Source organism: Corylus avellana, chromosome 1 (genome assembly GCF_965113065.1).
Source record: "Corylus avellana chromosome 1, dhCorAvel1.hap1.2, whole genome shotgun sequence".
Lineage (NCBI taxonomy): Eukaryota > Viridiplantae > Streptophyta > Magnoliopsida > Fagales > Betulaceae > Corylus > Corylus avellana.
Genome location: NC_142490.1, coordinates 44158370 through 44173477, shown reverse-complemented (window position 1 = coordinate 44173477; position 15108 = coordinate 44158370). Strand labels below are relative to the sequence as shown.

Genomic DNA, 15108 nt, shown 5'->3' with positions numbered 1-15108 from the left:
TATTACACTTCGAACGTGATTTTATTTCCCATCATATAATTTATACCTCGGCTTTTGTTCAACATTGGAACAGTTGTGAAGTTCATTCTATCTGCAACTTATTCTCACATTTTCCAATATTGTAATATCTATATATAAGCTTTCATCAATATATGATCTGGGATTTTTAGACACTTCATAACAAATTAAAAATATATTAACAGCAACGTGCACTGAGTAGTGGATTATGTTATTGTTTGTTGCTATGATGGATGATACTCTATGGCCTTATGTTTTCTTGTAGGAATATTAAGGTGTTAATGGTGCAGCGAAGAAAAATATCTTCCATTGCTAAATTATGCGAGCAATCTAAGAGTTTTTATGGCAGTTTCTGTATGCCTTCCTCTTTATTTATATGCATGCTAATCTTGTCTAAAGTTTTTTCCCCTTTTTCTTTAAGATGGGGACCTGTATTAACATGGGGTTTTGATTTTGCAAAAGATGCTTGCACCTCCCTAAATGCCTATATGAGGGAAGAAAACACAGGAGTAATTTCATTGGTTTTCTCTCAATTTAAAAAGTAGTCGTTTTTTTCTTTTCTTTTTTTAGTTCTCCACCTTATTGCCTGGTGAATCTTACAGAGATTTGTAATGAATTTTACCATATTCACGTGTGCTATTAAGTGCAAGGATGGTATTTTTTCTTGTGAAAGCAGAGAATGAATTGGAGTTGGATTTCAAGAGCATATTGGGACAAAGTTCTGGTCATCCAGCTCGGAAATAGGTTATTGCTTGTCAATATGTTTGTTTGCTTATATTTCCGCTACTCTTCTATGTACAATCTTTCTAGCCATGAATCGAAATCATTAATTAATGGCTTTTTCGTAATCCATGGAGAAAGAAGCGGCCTTGAATTTGACTGTAGATGTTTTTTGTTTTGTAAATCAGTGAAGCAGCATACTAATGTAGCTTAGTTACATACCATGTATGCACAAAGTTCCTCCTTATCCAATTTGTTGTAACTCAGCATTCTTTTATGCAATCTTATAGTTTCATGGGATGGTCACTGTTGTATGTTAGGTTTACTTTGTAACAGAATTACAAGTTAATTACATAATTTTTTTTATCAAAAAGAAAGATTTGATTGTTGATTAATAATTAGTTGTGACATAAGGTCATGTTTCGTGTGTAACCAATGATATTTGGTGCGTTATTTTGGGTAAGGCATAGTATTTGGTGCTACTGGTGCCAAAACTATTTTGTTATAAAATCATGGATACTCTAATGGATTTATGCTCTCTAAACACTTTTCTACTCTTTTTTTTTTTTTTTTTTTCTTTTAATATTTGTTTTTGTTTTGTTTGTTTCTTTTCTCTCGCATAGATGGGTGGCATCCCTTGGTGTAATTTGAATTCATTTGGTATATCATATTTACTTAATTTTATAGTTTTTTTTTTTTTTAAAAAAAAAAAAAATTCAATATATACTTTTCAATAATCTAGATATTAAATATATTTTATAATATATGTATGATATCAAGCACGTGCATTGCACTTACCATCCTAACTAGTAATAAAACAAGGCATTTTCTCACAGCTTCTAGAAGAAGCTCAATAGACGGAGAAGCCAAATGGACGTGTGAGAGAGAAAGCACAAGTCAACAATATGGGATGCCATACTGCTGTGTGGGCAAGGTTGATGAATAAATTCAAGTCACCAAATCTGACACAAGGTGTGCAATTGAAAGAAAGCTTCCCAAGCTAGCCAGCTCACGTGAACACACTACCCAAGTCTGACTTTCACAATGCCCAATTCCACCATTTGCACACAACAGTGACAGCACCACCTCCTCCTCAGCCTTTTTTATTTCTGTTGAACCCTCTCTCTTCCCATGCATCATCTACATTTTCTTCCAGCGCCATCTATGTTTTCAAGGAAAGTGACTTTCCCAGACATAAATCATACCAAATTCAAAAAAAAAAAAAATCGCCGACTGTAGCTTTCCTCAATCTTTGACGGCGTAGCAAGGTGAATGATGGTGGAAGCCCAACAAAGTCGATGACGGTAACCCCTTTAACTATTGGAACAGGAAAACAAGATCACAAAGCAAAGGAAATGATGGATAACCCTCCAAAGACTCAAACAGATTCTAGCTACCGGCCTTGAACCATTGTAACAGTAACATTGTTAACAGAGGATTTACTTGGGTTGTACTGAGAGGAGCTTGCATCTGGGGCAATCTGCCTTTCAGTAAATGCAGGTTGCTTTGGAAGAGGCAAATCAATAATCTCACTTTTAAGCGTGGAAATAACAATAGATACAGTTGGCCTATCATTAGCAAATTCTTGCACACACCACAGCCCGACATGTATGCATCTCAAAATTTCCATTTCAAAGCATGGTTCACGTATGATTGGGTCCGTTAATGCCACAATGTTGTCTGCATTCCACATTTTCCATGACTGAAAACAGGATTGAAATTCTTAGCATCAATACTAAAACTCATAAGAAACATGCAATTGAAGTTCTTAAAAAATGAGGCAATCATATAAGGAAGACTTACAAATCCTAGAAGGCTCATGGCCTGCTCATCATCATAAAAGCTAGAATTTTTTCTTCCACTAATTATTTCGAGTAACAACACTCCGAAACTGAAGACATCTGATTTCTCTAAAAATCGTCCTTTCATTGCATATTGAGGGGACATGTAACTGTGAATTTTAACAATAAGACATTGAATCTTGTTATCACAAACATTTGGGTTATTATCTTAGTTAATTTAGCAAACTAAGCTACTTTGCACCCCTTGTAGTATTGGTCTGATCCTCATTGATCCGAAAAATCCTAGCCATGGCAAAATCTGATATTTTTGGATTTAGCTCTTCATCCAACAAGATGTTAATTGCTTTTAGATCTCTATGAATAATTCTTAATCTAGAATCTCTATGAAGGTACAACAGACCTCAATTTTGCTCTTACATCGTCTGTATTTCTTTGGAACTGATCTCCTAAGCCAAAATGAGCCATTAATAACCAAACAAAGGTTATAAGCTCTCCTCCTCTGTTTAGTTGAGCAGCATGAACATTGGGCTTGCAATGGCTTGCGGCATAAGACAACATTTCCACCCACACTTCACTCATTACACCCCATCATTGCTCCTCCTGCAACTTTAATAGCTCTTTTGCGAGAATACACGCATCAAACAACACAGATTTGCTTTTGTCTCCTTTCACAGCAACAAGTTCCACTTCAGTATTTACTTCAAGGATTCTAGCACATGCCTCGTTATGCTCTTGATCAAATTGCTCTTGTCCATGGTCGTCGGGCTTTCTATTGAAGAAGTGTGTGGCCTCGGCACAGGTATCGCGGAATCTTATTTTGCTAATACGTGCTTCAGCAGACATCATTGTGGGCTGCATAACTAGAAGATATAACATATAATTAGACATTTCTTTACAAAATTGACGATGATCACTACTACTGTCTTCATGAATCTCCTCCTTCTCCTTCTCCTTCTGGTAGAAGAGTTCTGTAGCAACATGCCATAATATAAGGCTCTGATCAAATTTTACGTCGACAATATAATGCATCAAATACTCTCAAGAAGATCAGCATTCTGTAGAACCCATTCTCCTCGAGCTGAATATATCCTCTTCGTAATGTCAGACTCGGGATCTTCTAGAAAATAAGATTTTTTTTTTTTCAGCTCGTTAAAGATGAAATCCCATAGCGATTTTGTAAATCGTGTCTTGGACACATACGTCTTCTTTTCATACATATTCTTAAAGAAATCCTCAGGGTCCCATCGCTCAAAGATAGCAATCAATTTTCAGAGAAAAGAACGAATCTTTTGACGACGTTCTTTCAAACAATAATGTATCAAGTTGTATTGACGTAGAGATTCAGACCACCTCTGGAATAGGATTTGTCCAGCCCGTCCATAGCGACTTGTATCTGCTGTCTGCGGCCAGTTTATCCTCTTGAGCTTGAGATAGTTTCGGAGGAGAAAGATGAACCATTTCTTTACAGCTTTTATGAGGAACCATTTCTTTACAGCTACTATGTACTTATTTTGACTGGATGACAACTGGATGGAAGCAGCAACCCAATCAGAGAAAGCCATCATAAACAGAGCAATTGTATCCAAGAATATGGCACCAAAGAGCAAGGTATATGTAATTCCAACGTCAATCTTGCAAAATCATTCTTATCTATTGAATAGAAGGTTGAAATGGCTGCCACAACCGCACACCACGATATACATCGGGCAGAGTATCCCAACATTGAATACAGTACGATAACCTTGGTATAGAGAAGTTCGTAGAAGAAGTTGAGTTCAATCGCTAGCACTTGAAAGGCATCCTCTGAGTGTTATACAAATAGGGGAAAAATACAGAAAACGAAAATGCTCCTAAGGTGTGTTACAACGTCACTTTCCATAAGAAAATATTTGCCCCCACCAGAATTGGTATGCAACAGGGTTTACAGCAAATTTTTCTCCAGGATACAATGGAGCCCAGAAACCTCTGTGTTTTTAACTGCGTTATGCACAAACGAAATTAAAACCCGAAAATATCCTTAGACTTTCTATTCTAATCAGAGACAAAAAATAAAAGGATAATGCTTATTTTTAAAATTTAAAACAAGGGTATTAAAGAGAATTGAATTGTCATAGATAATTATCTATTATCAGATAATTTCGAATTTCAAAATAAAACTGCTATATTGAATTTCGAAGATAAAACTGCTGTTTTGAATTTCGAAAATTAAACTGCTGTAAACTGTTAATCCAATTGGCACTTAAATCTGACCGTTAGATTAAATAATTATTTAATCTCAATCGTTAGATCAACAATCCAGTAGATCTAACCATTGGATCTACTTAAGAAGCATCCTACGGTTTAGATCAAACCTCTAGATCGAACGATCTTGACCGTCCAAAAATGAATGGTCATGATCTGATCGCTCCGAGCTCCGATGCTTCGTGCTAAGTGCCAAGTACGCCATCAAGGCGTCACTAGCGCCCTACAGCCCACGCCACGCGCGCGTTCGGTGCTTCGCACCGTACGGTAACATGTATTAGGGTATACCCTAGCATAGATCATTTAACGGCTTAAATTTGTTGGAACTTATAAATGCCAACAAAATCTTCACTCTTTCCAATGTGGGATAACTTTCATTCAATACTCTTTAAAACTTTCTATTTAAAACATTTCTGAGACACAAAATAATATCTATATATATATTTATTTTGAAAATATTTCAACACTGAGTCTCTGTTATGTTAAAATAGCCGGTTCTCTTCGCACTCCCGGAAACTAAAGATGATATCCACAACGAGACCGTGGAAGATTTTGAAGAAGTGATAAGCATGCTTCACCGCCGCAAGATCACCCAGCCTGCCTTCTTCGACTGGGTAACGTGAAGTCTTGGATTCTTGATTAGGTTCTCGTATCAACTCTATTTGAGTTGGGAGTCTGGCCTCTCTCTTCGAACCGTATTCCTCCATGAGCTTTGCATAGTTTGGCCCTGGGTCCGACGCTGTAAGATTCGATTTTCGGAAGTTTTTCAGGTTTGCCAGATATAAAGCTCGTGTTCGCTCACCATACTTGATGGTTCCAGCGAGAAACAAAAGGAAAGTAGGGAGCCATAACTTGTTTCCGGGATGGTATTGGCTGAAGGATTGGCCGAAGAGAACGAACTGGCCTAGGAGCCCAACCAGCTGCCTTAGCCAGAGGGCATTATCCTCCAAAGAAACAGCAGTTATGGTATCTGGACCACCGAGGTGTAACAAAAGAAAGGGAGCCCAAAAGTCCAGAATGCCAGAGCAATAATGAGGTTTTGGATTTTGTTTACCGTTGGAAATAAGTCCCACTGTAAAGTTACTGGGCCAGTAAGTAGGCTGACCAGATCAACAATAGTACCTTCGCACTTTCTGTTCTCTTTCTGAATGGTGCAACCAGAATTAGAATGGCCTGTAGTAAGAGACTCAATAGAACAAAAAACTGGATGTTCCATTCATCATATTTCTCATTCACTACGGTAAAGATGTGGTTAGACATATCCTTCAATTCCTTTGATTGCTTACTTTTCTTTCTCCTTTCTTTCACCTTGTTCAACATCACAACTTTTAAGTGTTAGTTTTTCATAATAAGAGTTGGTACGTAATTAACTAAAGTTGTCTGCATAATATTGCGGCTCAATTATGTAAAGCAAAGTTTGTTAATAACTTTTTCTATTAGAATAATTGTATATCCACACAAAGACTATATCTATATATATATATAAATGACAATGGTGAAGACGAACTTTATGGACAAACTATAAACACATACACAAGGGATTGCATAAATACATTGATGGCAGGTGCATGGTACCTCTTATAGAACATAAAGAAGGAAAAACCACATACCTCTTGCGGGTTGGTGGTGAGAAAACAAATGCAAAGAATAGCTAGGGAAGTGAATTTTGAATCTCAAGTTTTAATTGTTGTTCGACATTTAATTTGAAGTTTGAGAAAGTCGTATACATCTCAACTCGCTGAGTCACACTTATATAGGCTCACGAGTGCACCGACAATATTAGCTATATTGGGTCCCAAAGTTGTCTCTATTTCCTACCTTGAATTGTTCTAGAAGCAAATGGAGCACTTGGTAATCAAAAAGAAGAAGAAGAAGAGAAAAAAAAAGCATTAGCGTCAAAGGAAATTGTTCCTCTAGCTTTACAATGGATCATGCCATTATCCACGGAAGGAATATGGGATTTCTAAGCTCAACACATTTGAATCACAAGTGATCGATATGGATTAAGATTTGAAATTGTTTAAAGGCTTAAGGCCGAATTGGAATCTCATGTGCTTCTTGTAATCGAGGTGACCTTTATACTATATCAAGTTGTTCGGGATATTGATACTTGGGGAATCTTTTAATGAGCATATAATATAACATGTTGATACACCACTTAACCCAAAAGTTTAATCGTATGGGTTTGGACCCAACCATGTTATATTAGCTACTCATACTTCTTATATTTCTTCAACGTATATAGCACTCTATCCTTTTTACACTCACACAAGTATACTTAACAAAATTAAGGTGTAGAACCTGCTTCAGCCATGTGATGTAGAAAGGGTGACGCTTAAATATATGAGAAGGAATAAAGAGAAAGTGCTCAAGTAAATAGCCCACTTATGTGAACTTTATCTTCATTTATCATATTTCTTAAAAGATCTTTACCATTGGTTCTTCCCACAGTCCGATTAATGAGCACAGTCTAGACAAAAGTTTGGGTTTAAGTATCTTTGTCCTTTCGCTATTATCTGTTTTGTAATGTCTCTCCATTAATACATAGATAAGGAATAAATATTCAGATCTTTAGTACATTTGAATCACAATTCATATTGATTAAGATTTGGAAGTTTAAAGGCTTGTGGCGGAATCTGAATCTCACGTTTTTCTTGTCATCAAGGTAATCTTTATACGATATCAAGTTAAATTGTAGGATCATCTTTTAGCCATGTGATGTAGAAGGGTGATACTTGCCTCCAACCTCACAGGAAGGAATAAAGAAAAGAGTTTCCAAGTACATGACTCACCCATGTAAACTCTATCTTGATTGCATATCTTTAAAAAGTACATGACTGCTAAAAACATCTTTACCATTGCTTCCTCTTCCACAGTCCGATTATTGAGCATATGTAGACATTACAAAAATGCAGACATTGGAAAAGACATTGCAAAAATTAAATGTAGTTTCCCCCAAAAGTTATAACCAAGGCTATAATGTCATTTACCATATTGTGCTAAAAGGAATTGAAGTTGTTTATTATGGTAAGATTTAGGTAAGATCTCCATGTTGGTCTAATATAAAATTCACAATATTACATGCATAAATAATTGATAGTTTGACGGGGAATATGATAAAAATTGTAGGGGAAAATAAAAAAAAAATGTCCTTGTTTTTTTAACTTTCTTAAAAATTACTCCATAAGCTTTTTTATTATTTTTTTATTATATATATATATATATATATATATATATATATATATATATATAATCACTTCCTATGTTTAATTATGTTGATTGTCTTTGATCCACGTATTATTACATGTGTATATATATCTGTAATCTCAGATTATTCAATAATATCAGAGAAGCATTTCATTCTCCAAACTACTCTGTTTTCAGTCGTCTTCTTCCTTCCTTGTTTTCTAGTTTCCTAACTGAGAACTTGACAGAGTTCATAAAGAAGTCGTTGAATTCTCCACGTGAAACAAAACAGGCCCCAACTGATTGCAGAATTAACAACCTAGAAAAACAGAGGTTAAAGTCACCTAAGGGAATCTCATGAACCCCACTGGTCATCTTGAATATTGCTCAACTGGATTGTTTTGTTCTCTTCAATGTCTTCGAAAGGCCGTGGAGAAAACACAGAGCGACACAAGAGAGTTTTGAGAAGGAGTTTGGGAGAGAGACTTGAGAAAGGAAGATAGAGAGGGGCTTGTGGAGAAGGAAAAGCTTCAAGAGAACTCAAGGGGTAAGCTTTTTATGATTCTTGAATGATTTGAATTAGAATTGTAAGAAAAAAATTGCCGCAGAGCAATTTATGATAAAACTGTTCCTACTACGTAAATCATATAATTAACAAGTCCAAAATCAAACTAACATACTAGCTATCGGCCTTGAACCATTGTAACAGTAACATTGTTAACAGAGCATTTACTTGGGTTCTGTTGAGCATCTGGGGCAATTTGCCTTTCCGTGAATGCAGGTTGCTTTGGAAGAGGCAGATCAAGAGTCTCACTTTTAAGCATGGAAATAACAGTGGAGACAGTTGGCCTATCTTTAGCAACTTCTTGCACACACAGCAGCCCGACGTGTATGCATCTCAAAATTTCCATTTCAAAGCAGGGTTCACGTATCATCAGGTCTGTTAATGCCACAATGTTGTTTGCATTCCACATTTGCCATGCCTGGAAACATGAAAACAGGATTCAAATTCTTTGCGCGCGTCAATACTAAAACTCATAAGAAACAAGTAATGAAAGTTCTAAAAAAAAAAAGGTTAAGTACTTTTTTTGTATCTCCGTTTGCACTTTTTGATTTTTATTTTTTCCTCCTAGGTTTCCAAATCAGTCAAATCTGGCACCTCACTTATGGAAAATACAAAATTAATATGGGAAAATACAAAATTAATACCTCATTAATTTTCGTCAGTTCCAATTAACGAAATTTTACGTCATCGCCATGTAAATAAGCTGTAAGGCTGACATCTGTCCCTGGTTCCTCGTTGGCACATGTAACTGGCCACATCATCTAACCAGATTCCTCCTAAACCCTGGCCACATTATCAACATCCGAATCGAGCTCGGGTTTGAAGAAGAACGAGGAATCCGGTTAGATGATGTGGCCGATTACATGTGGTAACGTGGAACTAGGGTCAGATGTCGGTCTGACAGCTCATTTACATGGCAATGACGTGGAATGCCGTTAATTGTGACTGACGGACACTAACGAGGTATTGATTTTATATTTTCCCAAAGGTGAGGTACCAGATTTGACCGTTTTGAAAACTTAGAGAGAAAAAAATAAAAAAATTGCAAACCGAAGTACTAAAAAAGTACTTAACCCAAAAAGAAAAAAGAAAAAATGCGGCAATGAGATAGAGGGAGACTTACAAATCCTAGAAGGTGCATGGCATGGTCATCATCATAAAAGCTATTGTTTCTTCTCCCAATTACTATCTCCAATAACAACACTCCAAAGCTGAAGACATCTGATTTCTCTGAAAAGCGCCCTTGCATTGCATATTCAGGGGACATGTAGCCACTGAATTTTAACAATAAGACACATACAAATCTAGTTATCTCAAATATTATGATTTGTATCGTAATGAATTTGGTAAAACATAGGTACTTACTATGTTCCAACAACCCTTGTAGTATTGGCTTGATCTACATTACCCCCAAAAATCCTAGCCATGCCAAAATCTGATATTTTTGGATTTAGCTCTTCATCTAACAAGATGTTACTTGCCTTTAAATCTCTATGAATAATCCTTAATCTGGAATCCCTATGAAGGTACAGCAAACCTCGACCAATTCCTTCGATAATGTTGAAGCGTCTTCTCCAATCTAGTACTTTTGATTTGATTGAATCTAATGAAATTATTCTAAACAAATTAGAAAAATAAACTGCACTCGAATAAAAATTGAATGTGAATGAACGTCATGTTTGTAATGTTAACGAACCAGCAATAGAGTCCTACGCAAACTCTGTTTTGGATTTATCCAAAACAGATTTATCCTCTTCAGATTCGATGCTACTCTAGTATTATCTTTTATGTGGTTTTGTCTCTTTTTGTATTAAGTTTCTTAGTTGTGTTAATTCTCTTAGTTCAAGTTGTATTAATTCTCCTTGTTTTAGTTGTATTAGTTCTCCTCCTAGTAGTTTTTCAATTGTAACTCTTTCCCCATAAATACAATGTGAACGAAGCTAAGACTTTATTCCGTCAAAAGCAAGTTTATTTGCTTTCTTTCATGGTATTAGAGCCTACCAAAGGATGAATGAGGCCTACACTACTTACCCCGTGATAAGGACCAGGAAAAATACTGGCCTGCACGTGAGAGCGGGTGTTAAGGAATAATCCCACATTGCCTGTGGACAAAATCATGGGCATGTTTATAAAGAATGAGCAACTGTTTCTTATAGAACCGATTTTATGAGATGAGTTAGGCTCTAAGACTTTATTCCGCCAAAAGCAAGTTTATTTGCTTTCTTTCATCTAATAGAAATAAGTTTGGCAAAGCCACATAGAAATAGTATGATTTTAGAGACTAAAATACCAAAACCAAGAATATCATTCCCGTTTGTCTCATGATGTAGATCATTTTAGATTGTAATATTGGAAGATACTAATAAAGGCATAAGCATGAACTAACCAAAGAGAAATGCATCCAAACTTTTGTTTGGCATGTATTCATAGACCAACATCTGTTCTTCCCCATCAACACAGCAGCCAAGGAGCCTAACAAGATTCCGGTGTTGGAGTTTAGAGATCACCACCACCTCATTCATAAATTCTTCTAGCCCTTGTCTAGAGGTTTTTGAAAGTCTTTTTACTGCAATTTCCTGTCCATCCAACATTTTTCCCTATAAACAAACAACAACCAGGTGACTATATATTCAAATTGTTAGTCAATAACCCTCTATAAGAACAACCATTACCCAACCAAGTGACTCTATATTCAAATTGTTAGTCAATAACCCTCTACAAGAAAAACCATTACCTTGTATACGGGACCAAATCCACCATGCCCAAGCTTATTTGATAGATGGAAGTTGTTTGTTGCACTGGCCAGCTCCTGAAGATTGAATAACGGTAGATCTTGGAGTTTAACTTGGTTCAATCTGTCTCCATGCTTGTCTTCACGAGGAAATTTTGGATATGCTTCCCTTATGTTCAACAGTAACATCTCCTTGGTTTTCTTCTTCTTTGCTGGGTATTTATACAATAGTAGTTAGCAATCTCTATGTAGAAAAGTTGTAACTTTTCTTAGTCCACTGAGCTAATAGGAATATGCATATCATCTTTTTTTTTTTTTTTTTTGGTGGTAAGTAGTAATGAAAGAGGAGAGAAAGGAAGATATTGAGAGGAACTGGAGGCTCCTTCCTGCTATAAAGAGGAATGTGCATATTACCTTTTTGTTTAGCCATCCAACGCCACAATAAGTAAGTGCTGATGCCAGTGAATATTACTCCTATGATTATTGTGACTATGATGATTACTTTCACATTTTCCTCTTTATCTGTAAATCAAAGAAAACATCAAACTCATTCGTCCAAAATAGGCTAGAGAATATGTACCTTTTTCTTTTTTGGTAAACAGATTTATCTTTTACAATGACTTCCTTAGCTAGGGAAGTTGGGGGGTGACTTGGGTTGTTTTGAAATGCAATTTTATCTATTTTGCAACATAGAAGTAGCTAAACAACTGCACCAGCGGTGGATGATTTGAAGCATAAGATCAATTTTGACAGAAAACAGAAACAACGACTCACCAAGTTCTGAATAGGCCAAACGAACATTAAGATCAACTCCGCCACTAGAGAATTTCTGTAGGTCAATTAAGCTTCTTGTCCATGGCATACAGCCAATGCCAGCATCAAATGCGTAAGCTACACAAGAACAATTCTCCAAGCATTGATTTCTACATTTTTCTTCAAGAGCAGATGACCAATCTGCCAAGTCTGGGACTTTCATCATCGTCAGTTTCAAAAATCCATCTTTTTTGCCCCCTTCACTGCCATTGTTCACACTCTCACACTGCGAGGGTGTCCTCCTCACACATCCACTACGCCAATTTCCTCTGTTCCATTCTTGTGTCTTTTTTGCCTCAAACCCCGGTAAACAGCTGCAAATTGGTGTATTCTGTGAATTACAGCTTCCAAATGCCCCACACTTGCCATAAACATCGCACTCAGTCTGGAAAGATGACCACGTGACCTCCCAATCCTCCCCAATGATGGAAGATGATTGAAGTAGATTTCCTTGCTCATTCAAGACATAATGTTTTGGGAAAGGCTCGTTCAAAAGGGTAAAAGTTAAATAGAATGTGCCTTCTTTATCATCTACAAGACTAAATCCATCAAGATATGTAGTATACATGTCCGGTACTCCAATAAAGATCCGACCGTTCCATGGACCACTCCGCGAATATGTGCTACTGCCATTCCAAATAAAAAATTCAGGAAGATTACGAACATCAATACCGGCAGAGAAGTTTCCAACGGATGGATCAGAAGGACTTTTCCATGATGTCAGCTGCACTTTCTTACCCGTTCTAACATCAGTACTAATTTTCATCTTTTCGATGAATGTATTAGAAGGATGTTGGAAACTCTCCCATAAGAATGTCCCTGTAGTGTTTCCTTGCAAGACTAGGTTTCCAGAACCTAAAAGCTGGGCACTCGAATTGACAACAGAATTTGTTAAATTTGATGACCAAAGAACCTTCTTTTGGCCATCTAATACTACCAGATTGCCGTCTTCGGATATGGTAAGAATCCCAGAGGAACTCTTGAGGGGGTTGTTCCTGTTGGCAACCCATATGAAAGAGGGCACAGAAATGTTAGCATACCATATTCCAACATAGCGAAAGGTAGAATTTGGGGGGCTGAAAAATCCCAGTTTGAAGCCACCGTCATTGGAGATTATGGCTTCAGGGTCGCTAATGAATTTTGCGGCTGTGATGGTGTCTGTGGCAGAGCCAAACTCTAAATGAAAGCAAGATAGCAAAACAAGAAGAGCTGACAAGTTGGTATTTCGAACAAGTCCCATAGTTTCAAAGCTGCTCGTTTGTGAGAATGCAGATTTTCAATTCCAGGAGGCAGGATTAAGAAGAAGAAGAAATAATAGGGATATCTTACAGTCTGACTCAGGCCTTCTAGGAATCTCCTACAAATATCCACTTTCAACTAAAAAAATAAAAAGCTCAAATTATGGCTCATGACTTGCTAACAAATAAACAAAAACCAAGACAACAATAAAATGAAGTAAGAAATAAGATTTATAGAAACAAGAACAGTTTCAAATTATTCAAATTTACTAAAAGGGGCAGATATTTGCAATCTAAGAGAAGAGGCAAAGGTTCAAGTAGATGCAGATGGCAAATGAAGTGAACAGGATGTCAATAGGGCGGATATTAAGCAAAGAAGAGAAAATACAAAAATGAGAAGTTTTTTTTTTTTGAGATTTTAACATCTGCCTCTTTTCCCACTTTTCATGCACTTTAAGAAGATACTTCACCTACTGCAACAATACAAGTTATTCCAGTATCATGCCACAAGAACCCTAAGAAGCTCTTAAAACCAAAGAATCACTACAACCATGTAAAAAAAGTGTATGCGATGGTTTTAAAACTAGAGATGTGTCCCTTATTAACCTCAGAGTTACCTGTTGCCTCCTTCTCAGGGAATCTTGCTTAACTTCTCCTTTGTATTTGGTGCTTCTTGATACTGCATGATGCAAAGCCTCTTCAATATCTATTGCGAAGACATTGCAGCTCCTTGACCAAGAGCATATCTAAATTTAAACGCCTTTTTGTATTCTATTGATTTTGTTGTCCATGCACTTGTAAGGTTTGTGTCCCACATTGAGAAAATATAACAAATAAAAATGGTTAATATACCTAAGTTGATCCAAGCTCATTACCTAAAGCTTTTGGGCTAGAAGTAGTGTCCTAATATGTATATTAATTTACTCTTGTTTGACTCTTCATGGTATTGCTCTCCCTAACAATTGGTATTAGAGCCCATGATTAGCTTCTGCTTGAGTGTCTTGGTTTGATGCTCTCTTGGAGTATGCGTGACACTCTTGTGTGTGGGGAAGTTTGGTCAATGTAAAAGAGATTCACAAGTGAGGGGAGATTTGTTGTGCATGCACTTGTGAGGTTTGTGTCCCACATTGAGAAAATATAACAAATAAAAATGGTTAATATACTTAAGTAGACACAAGCCCATTGGCTTAAGCTTTTGGGCTAAAAGTGATGTCCTAATATTTATATTAATTTACTCTTGATATTTCTATCAAGAGTCTAATGCTTAGACTTTCTATCATTCAAAGATGCCCTTTTAGACTACAACTTGAGATATGTGGATATCTCAAGTTGTTTATGAATGACTTCTTAGCATAAGAGTGCGTTTGATTTTGGCATTTTGTAGGTTTGATTTTGGCATTTTGTAGGTTTTTTCAAATCGTAGAGTTTAAGGCACTTTTTTTTCTCAAATCTTACAATATGCGTAAGAAGTTTTCTTTTTTTCAAATCTTATAATATGGGTAAGAAGTTTTCAAGGAAAGTGACTTTCCCAGACATAAATCATACCAAATCCAAAATAAAAAATAAAAAAAAATCGTCCATTGTAGCTTCCCTCAATCTTTGACTGCGTAGCAAGGTGAATGATGGTGGAAGCCCAACAAAGTCGATGACGGTAGCCCCTTTAACTATTGGAACAGGGAAAACAAGATCACAAAGCAAAGGAAATGATGGATAACCCTCCAAAGATTCAAACAGATTCCTAGCTACCGGCCTTGAACCATTGTAACAGTAACATTGTTAACAGAGGGTTTACTT

The 15108-nt window shown here is 36.5% G+C and overlaps 1 protein-coding gene across 8 annotated transcripts; it reads right to left on the bottom strand.

Moving 5' to 3' along the window:
* Window positions 1–2131: 2131 nt before the first annotated feature.
* LOC132169970 (G-type lectin S-receptor-like serine/threonine-protein kinase SD1-13) lies at window positions 2132–13359 on the bottom strand. Of its 8 annotated transcripts, XM_088512450.1 has the most exons (8): window positions 12038–13359; window positions 11885–11887; window positions 11637–11785; window positions 11267–11398; window positions 10919–11129; window positions 9898–10135; window positions 9656–9806; window positions 8562–8950 (listed from the first exon to the last, which is right to left on the bottom strand). In XM_088512450.1, exons 1-8 carry the CDS (start codon window positions 13314–13316, stop codon window positions 8651–8653), a joined length of 2463 nt encoding a protein of 820 aa, XP_088368576.1. In that variant the 5' UTR covers window positions 13317–13359; the 3' UTR covers window positions 8562–8650. The 8 variants fall into 8 exon arrangements, with proteins under 8 accessions (XP_088368575.1, XP_088368574.1, XP_088368577.1 ...); XM_088512449.1 differs by lacking the exons at window positions 8562–8950; window positions 11885–11887 and adding an exon at window positions 2132–2440 and having other exon boundaries at window positions 11267–11426; window positions 11671–11785; XM_088512448.1 differs by lacking the exons at window positions 8562–8950; window positions 11885–11887 and adding an exon at window positions 2132–2440 and having other exon boundaries at window positions 11267–11475; window positions 11678–11785.
* Window positions 13360–15108: the final 1749 nt, after the last annotated feature.

Coding starts and splice junctions, on each gene's coding strand:
- LOC132169970 (XM_088512448.1), bottom strand. CDS start 13,316: ATGGGACTTGTTCGAAATACCAACTTGTCAGCTCTTCTTGTTTTGCTA. Junction 10,136..10,918: donor TTTGGATGCATTTCTCTTTG/GTTAGTTCATGC, acceptor TAATTTCATTAG/ATTCAATCAAATCAAAAGTA. Junction 2,441..9,655: donor CCATGCACCTTCTAGGATTT/GTAAGTCTCCCT, acceptor TCCTGTTTTCAG/TCATGGAAAATGTGGAATGC.